At 38.7% G+C, this 21,496-nt stretch overlaps 1 protein-coding gene across 1 annotated transcript; it reads left to right on the top strand.

Annotated features, from left to right (window-relative positions):
- Positions 1–288: 288 nt before the first annotated feature.
- dgat1b (diacylglycerol O-acyltransferase 1b) lies at positions 289–21,100 on the top strand. Its single transcript, XM_058084757.1, has 17 exons — positions 289–692; positions 860–947; positions 3,601–3,641; positions 3,954–4,039; positions 6,870–6,922; positions 7,350–7,455; positions 12,037–12,165; positions 13,254–13,322; positions 13,411–13,514; positions 14,567–14,605; positions 14,707–14,748; positions 14,832–14,876; positions 14,959–15,071; positions 16,259–16,324; positions 16,536–16,623; positions 16,815–16,877; positions 19,470–21,100. The coding sequence occupies exons 1-17, from the start codon at positions 445–447 to the stop codon at positions 19,617–19,619; spliced, it is 1,530 nt and encodes a 509-aa protein (XP_057940740.1). The 5' UTR covers positions 289–444; the 3' UTR covers positions 19,620–21,100.
- Positions 21,101–21,496: the final 396 nt, after the last annotated feature.

The raw sequence follows: 21,496 nt of genomic DNA, 5'->3' as shown, positions 1-21,496 counted from the left end.
GCTCCATCCTCCAGCCAATGTCACTGTAGCATCCATAAGGAAACAATTATAGTATTTGAGAACTTACATCACAGCAAAAAAAAAAGTGTCCAGAGTCGATTTAGACTGTAACACAGTCAGTTATTGTCCTTCAAAATGAAAACCCACAAATAATTAGCATAGCTCATACACGCCTTACCGTATTGTGCCTGGTGTGTATTAACCCTCAGGGAAAAACAAATGCCGGGTTAAAGCGCGGCCTTCTTCTTACGTCGCCCTCAAGTGACGTCACGACGCTCCTACCTGTTCAGTGACAGTGCGGAAATCTGAGTTTCGGGGCGGATTTGCTGGGCTACGACTTCCCCTTTTCATTCTGCTCCCACGCCCATGTTACTCAATACAACAACAACAAGTATGCAACTCCTAAAGTTAAGTTAACTTTAGTTCTGAACTTGTGTTTCCATTATGGGAGACACGGACACTACAGGGGCCTTGAGTCGCAGGAGAAGGGCAACTTTCGCGGCGGCGCGAGGAGGAGCGAGTATGCAGCCGGCGAATGGGAAGCATACGGCGGCGTTTCATCGCTCAATGACCGCTGCTGACGGTAGAGGAGTCGGCGAGCAGAGGAAAGCCGATCCCTCCTTGGAGAAGACTCGATCCAAAACAAAGAATGACAAAAATAAACGCAACAATGACATAAATGACAGGTTAAGGTGAGAAAGTGTACCATGAAGTTGTTTACACTATTATGTGTAATAGGGCGGTAAGCTAATTTTCATGTTAGCTACTTGCTATAATAATTCAGCTTTATTTATTCATTAGCTTAACAACTGGGATATTTGTCCAACTGTGTTTTTTTCTCTGTTTTAACGCCCTCAAGCTGTCACAAGCCACAGGAGTCCCTGCTGAGTTCATCCAGTGGTTTCAGTAACTACAGGGGTATTCTCAACTGGTGTGTGGTAATGCTGGTAAGATCACGGTTATAAGCACTAACCTACTCAATGATATACTGATTTTATACAATCATATTTTTTTTTGCAGTACATCTTCTTAGAAGACAACATTATGCAAGTCAGTTGTATCCCATTTTTAGATTTTTGATTTTATTAACAGGCTAACATTGGAGACCCGAGTTCGATTCCACCCTCGGCCGACTCTGTGTGGAGTTTGCACGTTTTCTCCGGGTACTCTGGTTTCGATTTTCTAAATAATAAACACTTTGTTCATTCAAACAGAGTGTCTCCTACATACTGAATGAAGGGCGGAGCCTTGGTTAGCGTCATTAATTTGATCCAGAAAGTCCAACTCTAACCAAAACGGATGCTAACCAAATAAATGTTTCCCATAAGAAATAATGTAAATTCAAAGAATTGGTTCCAGAAATGGGCTGCACGGCGGAGGAGTGGTTAGCGCGCGGGTCTCACATACAGGACACCCGAGTTCAAGTCCACCCTCGGCCGACTCTGTGTGGAGTTTGCACGTTTTCTCCGGGTACTCTGGTTTCGATTTTCTAAATAATAAACACTTTGTTCATTCAAACAGAGTGTGTCTCCTACATACTGAATGAAGGGCGGAGCCTTGGTTAGCGTCATTAATTTGATCCAGAAAGTCCAACTCTAACCGAAACGGACGCTAACCAAATAAATGTTTCCCATAACAAATAATGTAAATTCAAAGAATTGGTTCCAGAAATGGGCTGCACAGCGGAGGAGTGGTTAGCACGCGGGTCTCACATACAGGAGACCTGAGTTCAATTCCACCCTCGGCCATCTCCAGGCTCCAGCACCCACACGATCCTTGTGAGGACAGTTGCTATGATAAGAAATTCTAGTTTTGTGTTGTAGATGACAGCACATATTATTATTAGCATATTTATTATAATAAATTCATTTGTAATAAATGCTGATGTATTAGTACCAGCATTTCACTTTTTTGCCAACATTTTTCCTTTTTTTTATTTTTATTTTTTTTATATTTTTTTTTATTTAATAGCATTTATTTTTATTTTTGTTAGAGCAACATACAGATAAGAATTTCAAGCAATCTCCAGTTTTGTGTTGTAGGTGACAGCACATATTATTATTATTAGCATATTTATTGTAATGAGTTTATTTGTAATAAATTCTGATGTATTATTAGTACCAACATTTAACTTTTTTGCCAACATTTTTTCCTTTTTTAATTTTTTAATTTTTTTTTATAATTTTTTTATTTGACATTTTATTTAATTGAATTTATTTTATTATTATTATTATTTTTAGAGAACTTCAAGCAATCTCTAGTTTTGTGTTGTAGATGACAGCACATTTTATTATAATGAGTTTATTTGTAATAAATTGGATTTGTATTATTAGTACCAACATTTTTGCCAACATTTTTCCTTTTTTTTATTTTTAAATTTTTATATTTATTTTAGTTGCCATTTTATTTAATGGCATTTATTCATTTATTTTTTATAGCTACATACAGTTGCGATGGTAAGAACTTCAAGCAATCTCTAGTTTTTTATTGTGTTTTTTAAGTTTTTTAATTTTTTATTCATAATAAATTGTGATGTATTATTAGTACCAACATTTCATTTTTTTGCCAACATTTTTCCTTTAAAAAAAATTTTTTTTTAGTTCTTGACTGTAAGCAAGACACAATTGTGTTGATGCTCACTTGTGTTGCCAGCTATTTACACAATAAATATTTCATTTTCAGTGGCTAGTAAATCTCTACTGCTATACAGGCTCTACACTGACTCCTACTTTTCATTTTTATTCACTTTTGTGAGACACTGTGAGTAAATTTTGAGTTAAAGTGACTTATTATATGTTGAATCTTGTCGCTATAGATATGAAACAAGACATTGACAAAGGAGTAGCGATTATGACCTTTCGGTATTAATGGAAAATATTGACAATTTTCATTGAGTCTGTACTGCTTGATAAACACCCACTTGCGTTCAGGAACACTCAATTTATCTCTTATGTGTCAGATTTGGTCGGTTGCCAGTTGAAACTCTCTATAAATGCGCATCTTGGCAAGGTGCTCTATTTTAGATCAATATTGCTTAAACGTACCCGGAGTAAGTCTTGACGTTTAGTCAGATCTACCTCAGATAAGATCGCTCACAAACCCCCCGATTATTTACAGCTGAGGCACAATGATGGAATCCAAAAACGGCTACGTCAAGGCATTTTACGGAATTTCTTCACTCAGCTCAACAAAAAAAAAAAAAAAAAAAAAAGGGGAGTGAATATGAGAGAATAGGAGGGATGGGGATGAGGCTCCAGCAAAAGCCTGCCTGCTTGCTAATCCAGCCTTTGAACACGGATCGTTGTGTTCATCGCGAGAGGTTTTTCCTTCATTCCGACTGAACTTCTGTCCCATCCCCAGGCATTGAGCCTTTGTGTGGGGTAATGAGATATCACAATCTATTCAGAAATAGGAAAAGGGAGCCGGGGAGATAATAAGAATGACGAGAGAAAAGTACAGTAAGAAAGAAGAACAAAGAATTGAAAGAGAAAAAAAAATTTTTTTTTTTTGAATGTATCCCATTAGTGAAGAAACAACAAAAAAAAACAATTGAAAAGTGTCGCCATCTCTAACATCTCTAACGATTTATCTCGATTTCAGGTACTTAGTAATGCTCGCCTCTTCCTAGAAAACCTATTAAGGTAAGCAAGCGTATTTCTCTTATTTAATTCCATAATATTTCTTTTATTAAATCATTACTGTTTCAACGCCAGTGTTGTGTTTATTAACATAATGCTGCCAATTATTGAGGTGTGCCATAAGTTCAACTTGATTCAACAGCGCCCCTGCTGGTTGCAACCGAGTAGTGCACTCCCATTATGCCTCACAACACAGTCACTGATTGACTCTCCAATGCTTTATAATTGTATACAATATTTTTTTTTAACAGTTTTCGCTTTTGTAGATGAAATTGATAAAAATTATATTTAAATACATGTTTTTTCTGTTGGCAGGTATGGGGTTCTGGTGGACCCGATTCAAGTGGTTTCCTTATTCCTGAAGGACCCCTACAGCTGGCCAGCGCCGTGCCTGGTGATTGGTAGGTTGACATGATAGCTCAGGTTAGCCCCAAGGCAAAATTCACTATTTTTTTTTATGTTTTCATTGCTGGAGCCTATCCCAGCTGTCTTTGGGCGAGAGGCGGGGTACACCCTGGACTGGTGGCCAGCCAATCACAGGGCACATATAGACAAACAACCATTCACACTCACATTCATACCTATGGACAATTTGGAGTCGCTAATTAACCTAGCATGTTTTTGGAATGTGGGAGGAAACCGGAGTACCCGGAGAAAACCCACGCATGCACGGGGAGAACATGCAAACTCCACGCAGAGATGGCAGAGGGTGGAATTGAACTCGGGTCTCCTAGCTGCGAGGTCCACGCACTATCCACTTGCACACCGTGCAGCCTTATTAGGTACATTCATTCATCCATTCATTCATTTTCTAACGCTTATCCTCACGAGGGTCGCGGAGGTGCTGGAGCCCATCCCAGCTGTCTTTGGGTGAGAGGCGGGGTACACCCTGGACTGGTGGCCAGCCAATCACAGGGCACATATAGACAAACAACCATTCACACTCACATTCATACCTATGGACAATTTGGAGTCGCTAATTAACCTAGCATGTTTTTGGAATGTGGGAGGAAACCGGAGTACCCGGAGAAAACCCATGAATGCATTCACGGGGAGAACATGCAAACTCCACACAGAGATGGCCGAGGGTGGAATTGAACCCTGGTCTCCTAGCTGTGAGGCCGCCCTTTATTTTTTATTTTTTATTTTTTATTTTTTATTTTTTATTTTTTATTTTTTATTTTTTATTTTTTATTTTTTATTTTTTATTTTTTATTTTTTATTTTTTATTTTTATTTTTTTAGAGAGAGGGAAACAAAAACAGAAACATCAGCAACAACAATCATTATTACTGTAATAATAGCATACCAATAGCATAAAGACATCAAGGATAAATAGAAATGAGCACATATGCAGTGCTTTTGTGTGTTAGCAAAATTAATATGGCTTTTTATTATGATGGCACATGAAACTTCTCCCTAAGTTGTGACGCAGAGGCATATTTTTTTTAAAATGCTTAATACGTAAATCTGCAATGGCGCAGCTCAGCTTGTCTCCAGAGGGATGTCCACCTGCCCTATATAATCATATACTGCATAGGTAGGTATTGTACTGCAAAGAAAAGACGCCACATAAGCCACTTTTGTACCACCTGACTCATCCCCGAGTCAACTTTGTTCTCCGATACTCATCCTCCCTCCGAAGCACTTCACGACCAATTAAAATAAAAAAAAAAATCATTTTTAAAAAGTATTTGCAAGACTTTGATAGTCAGAAAATATTGGAAAAATATAACAGTGGGTTAGAAGAAAGATAATTACTGCACTGCACACCTACTGGTAATATTGATCTTTAGCTGGAGTTAACTTCTTTAAAAATGGTTTTCTTTATTTTTCTCGAGCTGCTGCATTTACATAATATAACTTTAGATTACATTATTAGATTTATTATAGATAGATATTAGATTTTTTTTTTTTTTTTTTTACTAATAATTTCATAAATGACCTCACAGCTGGAAACCAGGGTTCGATTCCACCCTCGGCCATCTCTGTGTGGAGTTTGCATGTTCTCGTGGGTTTTCTCCGGGTACTCCGGTTTCCTCCCACATTCCAAAAACATGCTAGGTTAATTAGCGACTCCAAATTGTCCATAGGTATGAATGTGAGTGTGAATGGTTGTTTGTCTATATGTGCCCTGTGATTGGCTGCATGGTCACCAGTCCAGGGTGTACCCTGCCTCTTGCCCGAAGACAGCTGGGGTAGGCTCCAGCAACCCCACCCCACGACGCTCGTGAGGATAAGCGGTAGAAAATGAATGAATGTTTTGCTGGCTGCATGGTGTCCGAGTGATTAGCACGCAGGTCTCACAGCTTGGAGACCCGAGTTCGATTCCACTCTCGGCCATCTCTGTGTGGAGTTTGCATGTTCTCCCCGTGCATGCGTGGGTTTTCTCCGGGTACTCCGGTTTCCTCCCACATTCCAAAAAAAACATGCTAGGTTAATTAGCGACTCCAGATTGTCCATAGGTATGAATGTGAGTGTGAATGGTTGTTTGTCTATATGTGCCCTGTGATTGGCTGGCCACCAGTCCAGGGTGTATCCCGCCTCTCGTCTGAAGACAGCTGGGATAGGCTCCAGCACCCCCACCCCTTGACCCTCTTGAGGAAAAAACGGTAGAAAATGAATGAATGTTTTGCTGGCTGCATGGTGTACGAGTGATTAGCACGCAGGTCTCACAGCTTGGAGACCCGAGTTCGATTCCACTCTCGGCCATCTCTGTGTGGAGTTTGCATGTTCTCCCCGTGCATGCGTGGGTTTTCTCCGAGTACTCCGGTTTCCTCCCACATTCCAAAAAAAACATGCTAGGTTAATTGGCGACTCCAAATTGTCCATAGGTATGAATGTGAGTGTGAATGGTTGTTTGTCTAAATGTGCCCTGTGATTGGCTGCATGGCCACCAGTCCAGGGTGTACCTCGCCTATTGTCCGAAGACAACTGGGATAGGCTCCAGCACCCCCTTATGAGGATAAGCGGTCGAAAACGAATGAATATTTTTGCTCACTTTTTGTCTCCCATAGCATAGCGTTATGGCCAATTAGGCAAATTAGATGATGATATCATCTACAGGCGCGCCCAATCCAACTACAAATTGCCACAAATAGATCGCAGTCCAGTGGGAAAACGACTGCATTACTAAACTGCCACATTCTAAAACTATCATAAAAAATTGACCAAATGTTTTGCAGGCAAATTCAATATCATTTCTCTATCTTCACATTTTTATTCCCAACAGTGTCCAACGTCTTCATCGTGGTGGCCCTCTACACAGAGCGACAGCTCTCAAAGGTGAGTCGGAGAAACTCTGGATTATTTAATTTGATTGCTTACACACACAGAGCTGAAAGTTTGACTGAACTTATGAATTCATAACCACCGGCTCGATTCTAGAGGGGGATTATTTTTGTACGGCTATCCATCAAAACTGACAAAGTGACGCTCCCCGTGTTTTACCAGTAAAACACGGAATTAGTTTCACCATCTGCATTTAGGGGCATTCTCAGTCATGCTGTGTCTGTTAAGAAACATTATAAGGCTTTTAAAAACTTTATCAGGTCTCCATAAAGTCCTAAAGTGGCTGTGGTTCTGGTCCGGTAAATACTCAATCACACAGTATATAAGCACCTGTAATGGCAGTATGTTGGATGTCGCTTGCTGATTTATTGCAGCCAATCACAACTGACCCCGTGTGTCTTTTTGTCCTCCTCCTGCTCAGGGTTCATTCGGCGAGCGCGTGGGCTTACTCGTTCACTTTCTTAATATGGCTGTCATGCTAACATTCCCCGCCGCTGTGGTCCTCACGGTGCCCTCGGTGACCCCAGGTAAAATGTTGTTTACTGTCGTTAAAATGCAATTTATCTTGGCCGCTTCTTCCCCAAATGAACTACTAGCCAGATAGCAGCGTGGCAGGCTAGCTGACTGGAATATTGTCATCCATCGTCTCGGAGCAGCGATACCGTCAACGCGGTAACGTGTCACAATGTGTGCGAAATAGAAAACAACGTCAAAGGGCATCGGCGTCTTTTGCCCTTCAGAGAAACAGTTGAGCCGTTTGATGGTGCTGTAAAAGACGACTCTTATAAGGCAAGTCATAATTGGAGTCGGTTAGTGGTAATGAACCAGTTGGTCATGACTGGATTGTATCCAGCTGGCAGAAAACGAGGAGAGCGGTAAAGGAGGAGAGAAGCGATGCCAAAAGAGTGTATGGTTTGCAGGACAGGGTCATCCAAGGGTCTTTGTCTTCTCTATTCATCACGCAATCCATAAAATACTTTATATATTTAAAAATAAGTTTTATATTGCATTTAAAACAGCCACAAGGTGGTAGAATTGCTTTTGATAAGAGCTCATGGAGGAGTGTAGCGTGCAAAAGGTTAGGTAAGTGTAGGTACATTTTAATGCAAAACACACACACACATATTTCAGTTTAAAATATGAAAATTGTAAATACTTCGTTGTTTTACATTTCAAACATTTATTTCTTTAATTAATGAAAACTAAAAAATGTACTGTCTCGGAAAATTTGAATATCTGAATTATTCATTCATTCATTTTCTACCGCTCTCCACACAGAGATGACCGAGGGTGGGGAAAGACAAAATAAGAAACCAAAAAGTTACCACTTCCACACAAAATAGGAGGAAAACTCATTCATTCATTCATTCATTCATTTTCTACTGCTTTCCTCACGAGGGTCGCGGGGGGGGTGCTGGAGCCTATCCCAGCTGTCTTTGGGCGAGAGGCGGGGCACACCCTGGACTGTTCGCCAGCCAATCACAGGGCACATATAGACAAACAACCATTCACACTCACATTCATACCTATGGACAATTTGGAGTCGCTAATTAACCTAGCATGTTTTTGGAATGTGGGAGGAAACCGGAGTACCCGGAGAAAACCCACGCATGCATGCACGGGGAGAACATGCAAACTCCACACAGAGATGGCCGAGGGTGGAATTGAACCCTGGTCTCCTAGCTGTGAGGTCTGCGCGCTAACCACTAGACCGCCGTGCCGCCCGTATCTGAATTATGAACATTTTAATCTTGGAAAGTCATGGTGTCACACCCTAATCGACAAATTAACTCAATTAGCGAGTTTATTTTCATTTATTATTTTTATTATTTTTTTCTGAACGAAAAATCTTGTCACATTTTAATCGTGCAAAATTGTGACACCTACTGTATGTATTCATTCGGTTCTTTTAAACATATTCTGACCTATAAATGTAGTTAAAATGTCGTATTCTCGTGTTAAAACGACGCCAAAGTTTCAAATAACGAGTTTTACGCAGTTGGAAGTGAGCTTTTAAAAAAGTTTGGGATAGCCCAAAACGCTCTGTTTTCAAAAGGCGTGGTAAAAGTGTTCATTTGTGATGTCACAGGGGGCGGACTTCGGCTGTGTTCAAAACTTATAGCATACTTACCTACTTTTTTATGTATGCGAGAAGTTCCCGGATGTATACTGCATTCGCCAGAAATGTTGATATGTATGTATCGTCAGCTTAGTACTCATACACAAATTACCCAGAATGCAACGCGACTTGACGTCACCGGGACGAGATCAGTCCAAACGGCGGTGTCAAGCACAATATATCGCGAGTTGGTTCGCTTTTTGTTTTCAAAGTAAAAGCACTGATTTATCACTATGGTTTTTTTTTTTTGTATGAGAAAAGTAAGGAGTGTTTTATTTTGTGAAATTGCTCACTTCGGCTAGCTTAAATTTTGCCGACTTCATCCAAACTAAATTGTAAACAATTGGTATTTAGACAAATAAATGGCACAATGAGCGTACTTGGAGGCGTTGCCGTAGGTGGAATAAATTAAAACAGACCGTTTTGTCAGGAAGTGCAAATCAAAGGAATAGGTGCAGATTCTGGAAAATCTAAAAAAAAGTTTTTTGTGTGTGTTATTGTGTGTAGCTGCTCTATAGAAGACCACAACTCAATACTCAGACTTTGTTATATACGGGTTGCAGATTACCTGCGCTCGGTTAACGCGGACCTATGTTTCCGGAAGTCCTCGGGAGCACATGAGAGTGTGACAGGTTGACTCTGGAACAGATAAGCTTTAAGGTTTCACTATCTTTTCCTTATATAGTCCCATTCATGTGCATTAAAATTTAGGTAGACTTAGTATTGGCTGTCCTGCATGGTTGTCATGCACGTTTTGTCACTGTGCTTTACTTGCTGCATTGCACCGCAGATACTACCTGTATACACAGAGTCGCTACCTCAGGCTAGGTACAATTGCTTTTACAAAGTTGTATGCCCTTCACCCTAATCAAGTGGCTGATGTAAATAAATTCCCCACCAAGGTCACTTTTGTCACCTCACCCCCCCCCCAAAAAAAGTTTCACACCATTACCATAATACAGTATGGCGAGTACAGATTCTTGGCATTGCTTCTGTCCTTTATTCTACGCTCTAGTGCGGGCATGTATAATTTTATGAGACATATTATGAGGTAGATAATGGGTTTCTTGTAAATGCATGGTAATTTGGTTGTTCTCTTGAATGCATTACTCCAAGATGTTGACTTGGCATTGAGATTAGTTTAATGTCCAAACACCATAAAAAAAAGGGGGGAATGTGTCGCTTCGGCTTTTTGTCCCCCCAACCCCCCCCCCCCCCCCCCCCCCCCCCCTTCCCTCCCGCCTCCCATCTTGTCCTGTCCTCTCATCTTACTGGGAGGTGAATGAGGAAAAGGTATCAGCCCATCTGTCTGTTCTCCTCCGCACTCTGCGGTTCACACCGGAAGGGCAGTAAAGGAGGGCAGGTGTGTGAGGGTACGGCCACGTGTGTGTGTGTGTATGCACGCGCGCTCGCCCGCCCGCCCGCCCGCCCGCCGCAATGGCCAATGGAAAAAGACAAAGAACAAAACTGCAGTCTTTGCTACTACGTATGCACAAAGGAGTATTGGAGTCTCTCTCTCCGGCGAATGGCTGCTTGGGGAGATGTTCAAGTTTTGAATATTATTTATAAAATTTATTATTTAATCTAATCAGTAATGTTATTTTTTGCACTACAGAATATGACTTTTACCATTTGACAAACTGCACGGTGGACGAGTGGTTAGTGCGTGGGCCTCACAGCTAGGAGACCGGAGTTCGATTCCACCCTCGGCCATCTCTGTGTGGAGTTTGCATGTTCTCCCCGAGGGTTTTCTCCAACATTCCAAAAACATGCTAGGTTAATTAGCGACTCCAAATTGTCCATCGGTATGAATGTGAGTGTGAATGGTTGTTTGTCTATATGTGCCCTGTGATTGGCTGCATGGCCACCAGTCCAGGAAAAGTGGTAGAACATGAATGAATGAATGAATATTATTTAATCGAATCAGTAATGTTATTTTTTGCACGACAAAATATGACTTTTACCATTTGACAAACTGCACGAGTGGTTAGTGCGTGGGCCTCACAGCTAGGAGACCAGAGTTCGATTCCACCCTCGGCCATCTCTGTGTGGCGTTTGCATTTTCTCCCCGAGGGTTTTCTCCGGGTACTCCGGTTTCCTCCCACATTCCAAAAACATGCTAGGTTAATTAGCGACTCCAAATTGTCCATAGGTATGAATGTGAGTGTGAATGGTTGTTTGTCTATATGTGCCCTGTGATTGGCTGCATGGCCACCAGTCCAGGGGTGTACCCCACCTCTCGCTTGAAGACAGCTGGGGTATTCTCCAGCTAGGCCCTGCGACCTTCATGAGGATAAGCGGTAAAAAATGAATGAATTAATTCATTCATTAATTAATCACACAATACACAAAAATAAACTTGATCATTTTCCCGGCCTCAATATATCGCCATGACAACGCATGTCTGTTTTCCTCGTCTCTTGCTTCCAAACAGACAGATAGGTTGTTCCATAGAACAACGGCATGAACAGAGTGAGCTCTTTTGCCAGTCGCTTTGTCTCGGTGGGGGGAGGCGGGGCCCCTAGCATACAAACACATAGCGCAAAAGAGTGTAACGTAGTAGAAATTACATTACTTTTTTTAAAAGTAATGTTAAAATCTCATCCCCATATATTCTAGTATCCATACATAATGAATCAGGGAAATTATGCTATGCCCAGATAATAAAACATATACAGTATGTATAATTAATAGGTGCAGTGGCCCATGTCCCACCCCTGCACAAAGATTTGTTAGCGAGTGAGAATAGTTGAATGGTTGTGTATGTGTGTGTCACAATGATCACCATGGTCACCTGCAAATGTCTGGAGGCCACATTAAGCCAGAGAGACAGATGGCAAACGAATAGGATCTGCTGTGATTGGACGCCAGGTGTTCTGACCTGCATCTCACCCTACTGGCAAAAGAGTCTTTATTTGTATGTGCATGTATTTGGCTGTGATAATGCATGACAAGAAGGTATGAAATGCCATGTCTTCTTCTCTTTTAGTCGGCGGCACCTTCGTGCTGGGTGCTTACACCATTCTCTTCCTTAAGCTCTACTCCTATAAGGACGTCAACATGTGGTGTCGGGAGCTGAGTAGCATGAAGGCCAAGAAGCTGGCAAGGTCACTGTCTTGTAAGTTCTTAACACACAAGCAATACATTAGCACACAATTACACGCATTCAAAGGCCTCACTATTATACAGTAACATCCTTTTGCTCATGTTGTGACAGTGACATCTGTAGGCAGGCGGTTGTTACTGCAGTTCCATGTATTCTCAACTTGTGTTGTTTTAGGCCGTAATATGGGGTAATAAGGCGGCACGGCGGTCGAGTGGTTCGTGCGTAGACCTCACAGCTAGGAGACCAGGGTTCAATTCCATGCATGTTCTCTCCGTGCATGAGTGGGTTTTCTCCGGGTACTCCGGTTTCATCCCACATTCCAAAAAAAAACCATGCTAGGTTAATTAGCGACTCCAAATTGTCCATAGGTATGAATGTGAGTGTGAATGGTTGTTTGTCTATATGTGCCCTGTGATTGGCTGGCCACCAGTCCAGGGTGTACCCCGCCTCTCGCCCCCAAAGTGAGCTGGGATAGGCTCCAGCACCCCCCACAACCCTCGTGAGGATAAGCGGTAGAAAATGAATGAATGAATGAGTTTTCCTCCTATTTTGTGTGGAAGTGGTAACTTTTTGGTTTCTTATTTTGTGTTTCCCCACCCTCGGTCATCTCTGTGTGGAGTTTGCATGTTCTCCCCCCCCCCCCCCCGTGCACGCGTGGGTTTTCTCCGGGTACTCCGGTTTCCTCCCACATTCCAAAAAAAACATGCTAGGTTAATTAGCGACTCCAAATTGTCCATAGGTATGAATGTGTATGTCATTGTATTATGTCATTATGTCATTGTATGGTCATATCAACTCGTACTTCGGTATGTGACAAAAATAAAAATATATATTTTTTAATAAAATAAAACTAAAATAAAACAAAAATAAATAATTAAAATAAAATAAATCTTAAATTATATTAGGAAAGCAGGAAGTGAACAAATGTAACAGTTACTGATTGTAAAAGTACCAGATGGAGGGGTAGGATTTAATAAGCTTTGCTTCTTCCTACTCCTTTTGGACATGTGGAACTGTGAACTGATTATGGGATGCATTCAATTGTAATCTGATGCATGTTCAAATGAAATAAAACCATAATGTGTGCTGTATCTGTATAGGTCCTTCACCACAGTATTCCAATGGAGAGGAACGTAAAGTGTGTTACCCTGGCAACCTCACCATCAGAGGTACTTGACTGCAGTTTTTGTGTGTACCTTGAGTCATTCTGTAACACGTCGGGTATGTCACTTTTACTTCCTGGTTGTGTGTCTGTAGACCTGTACTACTTTGTCTTTGCTCCGACTCTGTGCTACGAGCTCAACTTCCCTCGCTCTCCCAACATACGGATGAGTTTCCTTCTGAGAAGACTTTTTGAAATGGTGAGGAAATATCTTCTCTGTGTTTAGAATGTATTTTGTTTTAATAACAAGTTATGTATTTTTAGTTTGTTTTTCATAGTCAACTTAATGTTAGTTAATATTGTGGATCTCGAGGTTTGCACATTCAAACAATAGGTTAGCACACACTTGTGATGCTAATTTTAAGATAACAGTGATGTCACTGATGGGCGGCACGGCGGTCGAGTGGTTAGCGCGCAGCTAGGAGACCAGGGTTCAATTCCACCCTGGAGTTTTGCACATTCTCCCCGTGCATGCGTGGGTTTTCTTCCGGGTACTTCGGTTTCCTCCCACATTCCAAAAAAAAACATGCTAGGTTAATTAGCGACCCCAAATTGTCCATAGGTATGAATGTGAGTGTGAATGGTTGTTTGTCTATATGTGCCCTGTGATTGGCTGGCGACCGGTCCGGGGTGTACCCCACCTCTCGCCCCCAAAGTGAGCTGGGATAGGCTCCAGCACCCCCCACAACCCCCGTGAGGAAAGCAGTAGAAAATGAATGAATGAATGAGTTTTCCTCCTATTTTGTGTGGAAGTGGTAACTTTTTGGTTTCTTATTTTGTCTTTCCCCACCCTCGGTCATCTCTGTGTGGAGTTTGCATGTTCTCCCCGTGCATGCGTGGGTTTTTTTCCGGGTACTCCGGTTTCCTCCCACATTCCAAAAACATGCTAGGTTAATTAGCGACTCCAAATTGTCCATAGATATGAATGTGATTATGAATGGTTGTTTGTCTATATGTGCCCTGTGATTGGCTGGCCACCAGTCCAGGGTGTACCCCGCCCCTCGCCCAAAGACAGCTGGGATAGGCTCCAGCACCCTTACACGACCCTTGTGAGGAAAAAGCGGTAGAAAATGAATGAATGAATGAATATCACTGATACTAAAAACACCAAAACAAGGTTTATGTCTTAAAAATATATATTTTAAAAAATGTTTTTTGTCTTATATTAAAGATCAATACAGTACTTGTATATACTGCTTCACAACAAACAACTTAAAGTAATAATATAAAGTAATGTGTGTTTTTCCCCAGCTGTTCCTCATCCAGATGTTAGTCGGTCTTACCCAACAGGTATTTTGTCATATTTTAACTCATATTTTTAACATAAAAGTGAATCGAGGCTCCATTTAAAATCAATTCTAAGCTCTTTTCTCGTCTCCTTTGGCTCCCAGTGGATGATTCCCATCATTCAAAGCTCCATGAAGCCACTTGAGGTGAGCAATGGAGCACGGCACACAGCGACGCAGCTCTGTGTTCTTTTTAATTGCAATTTCTTATTTCTTCTTTTGTATCGTAGGAGATGGATCTATCTCGGATGACTGAGAGACTCTTACGATTGGCTGTGAGTCAGTATAGGAATATATGTATTTATTATAGCAGTTTGTTTTTAGTTGTGTTTATGCGGATCCTGGTGTGTCTTATAGGTTCCCAACCATTTGCTTTGGTTAATGTTCTTCTACTGGTTCTTCCACTCGTCTTTGAACTTCACAGCGGAGCTTCTGCGCTTCGGAGACAGACAGTTCTACAAAGACTGGTGGTAGATAATTGTCTCTGTGTTGGCTTTATTATTATTATTTTTTTTCTCTTTCTTCAATTACATTACATCGTTAACACGTGACCGAGAATGATGTTTGTGATAATAATAATAATAATAGGAGTGTAAACAGAGGACCATTTATTTGTAGTATAAATGATGTGGACAAAAGTATTGGGACGGCTGTAGGAAGATACTAATGATAAAAATGTGGTATTCCTCATCTAAGCATATCTGAATGGACCTCACGGACACTGGGAACAGAAAAGGTCCAATAATAATAATAATAATAATAATAATAATAATAATAATAATAATAATAATAATAATAATAATAATAATAATAATAATAATAATAATAATAATAATAATAATAATAATAATAATAATAATGATAATAATAATAATAATAATAATAATAATAATAATAATAATAATAATGATAATAATAATAATAATAATAATAATAATAATAATAATAATAATAATAATGATAATAATAACAACAATAATGATACAAATAATAATAATAATAATGATGATAATAATAACACTAATAATGATAAAAATAATAACAATAATAATGACAATAATAATAATAACAATAATATTGACAATAATAATAATAATAATAACAATAATAATGATAAAAATAATAATAATAATGATGATGATAATAATAACAATAATAACAATAATAATGATAAAAATAATAACAATAATAATGATAATAATAATAACAATAATAATGATACCAATAATACCAATAACAATAATAACAATAATAAGAATGATAATAGTAATAATAATATTAATAACAATAATAATAAGAATAATAATGATAAAAATAATAATAACAATAATAATGATAATAATAATAACAATAATAATAACAATAATAATAATAATGTTTGTGAGTGACTTGACTGTTTACCATGGTTGATGAAATTGTCATAGACTTAGAAATGTGTCATAATAATGAAAGTGTCATAAAAATAATAATAACAATAATAATGATAATAATAATAACAATAATAATAATGTTTGTGAGTGACTTGACTGTTTACCATGGTTGATGAAATTGTGATAGACTTAGAAATGTGTCCTAATAATGAAAGTGTCATATCCACTGATCCATTATTTAAGCCCTGTAAAGCCTCGATATCCCTTTTCGCTGACTCGTCTTTCAGGAACTCGGAGACGGTGACATATTTCTGGCAGAACTGGAACATCCCCGTTCACAAGTGGTGTCTCCGGTGAGTTATTCGCACTACTTAACTCGGGAAGACGCTGCAGTGAAATTCCTAGAAGCGAACGCGACGGGAGCGGCGGCTTTGATGCAGGCAGACTGTACATACAATAACACAATACAGGCATCAGTCACAAGTACAATGAGTGTGTGTGTGAGTGTGTGTGTGTGAGTGTGTGTGTGTTTGTTATGACGAGTTTCCTCGTGTGTTCCCGCAGGCACTTTTACAAGCCGTTGCTGAGGAGAGGATTTAGTAAGATAGTCAGCCAATCAGCCGTCTTCTTCTTGTCCGCTTTCTTCCACGAGGTAAAGAGACCATAAAAAAATGTGTAATGTAAAATTATTAATTATTAATTAAATTAAATTAAATTTATAAAAATTAAATTAAATTAATTTAATAAAATTAAATTAATTTATTATTAATTTAAAAAATGTAAAATTCGAGAAAGTCATATTTATGATGCCATTTTATTGTTTTTTTTTATATCTGTGTCTAGTATCTGGTGAGTGTCCCTCTGAGGATGTTCCGACTTTGGGCCTTTATGGGCATGATGGCTCAGGTAAGCAAATTCTGGAGTTTCTAAGTAGGTCTTTAAAAAGAAATGGGAGAGAAACAAAACAAAAAAAGAATATTAATCAATTTATATATGAAAGTGAAAGACTGTTCATCAGCTCATCAAAAGGTTCAGACCATAGATCCAAAAAAACAGGAAAAAACCCTAAAATGTTCAAAAAAAGGACTCAAAAATGAGTAGCTGCACCATTCTTTTTAAAAGCCTTTACCACACAGTCATATAGGATGCCCCCTGCAACATCTCCGCATAGCCATGTGCTGTTTGACGCCCCTGCACAACCTGAAGCTCCATTGTTACATTGAACGAAAAAAAAAAGCTTCAAGCTCCTTATACAGTAAACCTCGGATATATCGGATTCAATTGTTCCCACTGGTTTTGTCCGATATAAGCGAAATCCGTTATATGCGTATACCGGAAAATGTCCGTTTTACGCATATATCGGATTTATATCCGGTATATGCGTAAATGGGATTTTATCCGTTATAAAAAGGCACTTCCTTGACTATGTTTCCAATGTACCTGGACGCGCAGGCAACGCTGCAAACGCTGCAAATGACGTCGTATAGCGGCCTGTCACGATTCGGCGAATCGGAGCGCCACGATGCGGCCATCCGATATATGCGAGGGAAATTTAATGGAAATGCATTGGAACGGGACTGGAGATTTTGTCCGAAATAGGCGAAATCCGTTATAAAAAATCCGATATATGCAATGAATTTTTATTGGAAATGCATTACAGAAAAATTGGTTCTTTTTTATCTGTCCATTGTGAGCGAATTTCCGATATATCCGAGTCCGATATATCCGAGGTTTACTGTAGTAACATTCCAGTAATGCTGGAACGTCTGGTTTTCTTGACGGACAAAAAAAAGTATCCTCTGGAAGTGATCCTAGTATGTAATAATTATTGTACTGGTCTAGAGATAGTAGCTGACGGGAGGCAGAACTAAAGACGTTTGGATTTTCATTGGGATGGACAGCGTTAGAAATGAGCCGATCAGAGGAACATCCCACGTTTAGATGTCTGGGAGACAAGGAGACAAGGAGACAAGGTCAAGGGAGGCCAGACTGAGATGGTGTGGCCGTGTGAGAAGGAAGGATTGTGATTATATCGGTGGAAGGATGCTGAGATGGGGCTCCCTGGGAGACCAAAAGGAGGTTCTCGGGTTCTTAGATGTGATTAGAGGAGAGGACATGTATGTGATGGAGGCTGACAGACGGAAGGAGGAGGAAGATGGAAAGGAGAGGGTAACATCCGTGTCGTCCATGGCAACCACTAATGGGACAAGCTCACTGTAGAAGAAGAGGAATAATTCTATAAAATCGTGAGGCTGGGAGATTGCATAGAGACTTTTAAGGGTGGTGCAGCAGCTTGAGAAAAATGAAGAAAAACATGCAATAAAGAAGGACCGGTATATATTAAAATCTCGGAGGGGAATTTTCTACATCATCATGATGATGGTATCTTTCATAGGAGTGTAAACAGAGGACCATTTATATGTAGTATAAATGATGTGGACAAAAGTATTGGGACGGCTGTAGGAAGATACTAATGATAAAAATGTGGTATTCCTCATCTAAGCATATCTGAATGGACCTCACGGACACTGGGAACAGAAAAGGGCCAATAATAATAATAATAATAATAATAATAATAATAATAACAATAATTATAATAACAGCAATAACAATTATAATAACAACAATAACAATTATAATAATAACAATATAATAACAATTATAATATTAACGATATAATAATAACAACAATATAATAATAACATTAATAATAATAACGACACTAATAATAACAACAATAATAACAACAACAATAATAATAATAATGATAATAGTAATAACAATAAAAACAACAATAATAATAACAATAATAATTATAACAAAAATAATAATACCAACAACAATCATAATAATAATAATAACAACAATAACAATAATAAAATAATAACAATAATAATAACAACAATAATAACAACAACAACAATAATAACAACAATAATAATAATAGTAATAACAATAATAATAATAGTAATAACAATAATAATGATAATAGTAATAACAATAAAAACAACAATAATAACAATAATAATTATAACAAAAATAATAATACCAACAACAATCATAATATTAAAAAAATAATAATAACAATAATAATAATAACAATAACAATTATACCAATAATATTAAAAATAATAATAATAACAATAACAATAATAACAATAATAACAATAATCATAACAACAATAATAACAACAATAATATAATAACAATAACAATTATACCAATAATAATAACAATAATAACAACAACAACAATAATAATAACAATAATAATAATAATAATAATTCCCAATACATTTGTCCATACAGTTTATCTCTGTTACCGTGCTTTGCTGATTGGTCGGAATAAATCAGGTGGTACTACTACCTTTATTGTGAGCGAATCAACTATATAGGACTATAACTTCATTAGCATAGCATGTCAGAGACTTCTCTCCTGTTCCTAAAAAAAAAACATTTATGTTGTTTTTTTTGTTTTCTTTTTTATTCTGTCGATTAGCTTCCATTAGCCTGGCTTGTTGGTCACTACCTGCACGGCAATTACGGCAACGCTGCTGTGTGGATTTCGCTCATAATTGGCCAACCGTTCGCCGTCCTCATGTACGTCCATGACTACTACGTCCTGCACTACAGACAAGAAGCGGACTGATTGGTAGAAACACGCACTCTCAGTTCTTATACGTCATGTGGATCATCCATCGGAGCATTATTTTTTTTATACAGTTGCATATAATGTTTATAATAACACGGGCCGTCCCATTTTTTTTTTTAATTGTGAATACAAACACTGCTGTCCTCATGTATCTGCTAGCCAGCATGATATAACATTACCTTTAAGACACCTCTAACTTCTTTTACTGTACATACTGTACTACATACAGTAGGAAATCAAAAAAGAACAACATACTTGACTATTGCAGTATTTGTGCAAACAACACACCTTCAACTATGGCAGATACGATGCTATCAGTTTTTCATGGTAATACTTTTGTTTTGCATTACTTAATTTTGTTTGGGGGTCGAGCGGTTAGCATATGAAAAATGCATATTTGGGTACAAAGTTCGAATGATTGTTTTCTGAAGTGCCTTTCGTAGATATTATACTTGTGTTAAGTGGTTTTACTTTGTCCAGTGTTACTGTGACATGAGCACAAAAATGAAAAACAACGTATGCTGGTAAGTAGGGGTGACACTAGATCGGGGGGGTGGGCAAACTTTTTGACTCGCAGGCCGCTTTTGAGTATTTTACGTTTATAATTCTAACAGTCCACATTGAATTATTTGATTTTTGTCTTAATAAGACATACGACTTTCAAGTTATGTTGCCAGTTGTTGTATGTTAAAAGTTGAAATACTTAGAAAGCAACTGGTGGGCCAGATTCAAACGCTTAGTGGGCCGCATGTGGCCCCCGGGCCGTAGTTTGCCCACCCCTGCGCTAGACCTTGTGTCGCAAGATCTTGCCAGATTAAAAGGTTTCTCGTTCAGAAAAAAAAAATGTCTTGGTACTAGGAACACAATAAATGAAAAGGAACTCGATCATTTTGCCGGTTTCAATATATCGCCATGAGAAATGAAAAGGTTTTCCTCGCCTCCAAACAGGCAGGAAGAGGGTTCACTCTGTGCATTGGTTTCAGCATCTTGCCGTGTTTTTCCATAGACCAACATGAGCCATTTGTCAACCAGCTTTTGTGTTGTTGTCAAGTGTTTCTTAAAATAAATGTGAAATTTAAAAGAAAAACAAAAAAAAACTTTTTTGTGTTATCAACCATCGGACCAAAAAGTAAAACTGATAAATGTTGGTATGACACTGAAGTGGACATGCATTAAAACATACTGTGTGTGTGTGCTTGTCACCCTGACACGGGTCTGTGGGTCTGTGGATCTGCTTTTTATCACACTGACAGCGATTTAAACAGCTGGTCTTCAGCACATCACTGACATTTGGTTCAACAACGACTTTGGGGAATTTATAGTAGAGTCAAATCTAAATGAACAACCCATTCGAAATAGAATTGCTATGAGCTGTTATGAAATTGGGATTTTATTTAAGAAGTTTGCAGCAATAAATCTGCCAAACTGGTGAAATAGGTCAACAAAACTAGTATTGTGTGACTTATACTCCAGAGCGACTTATGTATGTTTTTTTTTACCTAATTATTATGCATTTTTGGCCTTGTGCGACTTATACTCCAGAGCGACTTATGTATGTTTTCTTCTACCTAAGTATGCATTTTTGGCCTTGTGCGACTTATACTCCGGAGCGACTTATGTATGTATGTTTTTTTTACCTAATTATGCATTTTTTGCCTTGTGCGACTTATACTCCGGAGCGACTTATGTATGTTTTTTTCTACCAAATTATGCATTTTTGGCCTTGTGCGACTTATACTCCGGAGCGACTTATGTACGTTTGTTTTTTTTACCGAATTATGCATTTTTGGCCTTGTGCGACTTATACTCCGCAGCGACTTATGTATGTTTTTTTCACCTAATTATGCACTTTTGGCCTTGTGCGACTAATACTC

Source organism: Doryrhamphus excisus, chromosome 10 (assembly GCF_030265055.1).
Source record: "Doryrhamphus excisus isolate RoL2022-K1 chromosome 10, RoL_Dexc_1.0, whole genome shotgun sequence".
Lineage (NCBI taxonomy): Eukaryota > Metazoa > Chordata > Actinopteri > Syngnathiformes > Syngnathidae > Doryrhamphus > Doryrhamphus excisus.
This window is presented reverse-complemented; position numbering and strand designations above follow the sequence as displayed.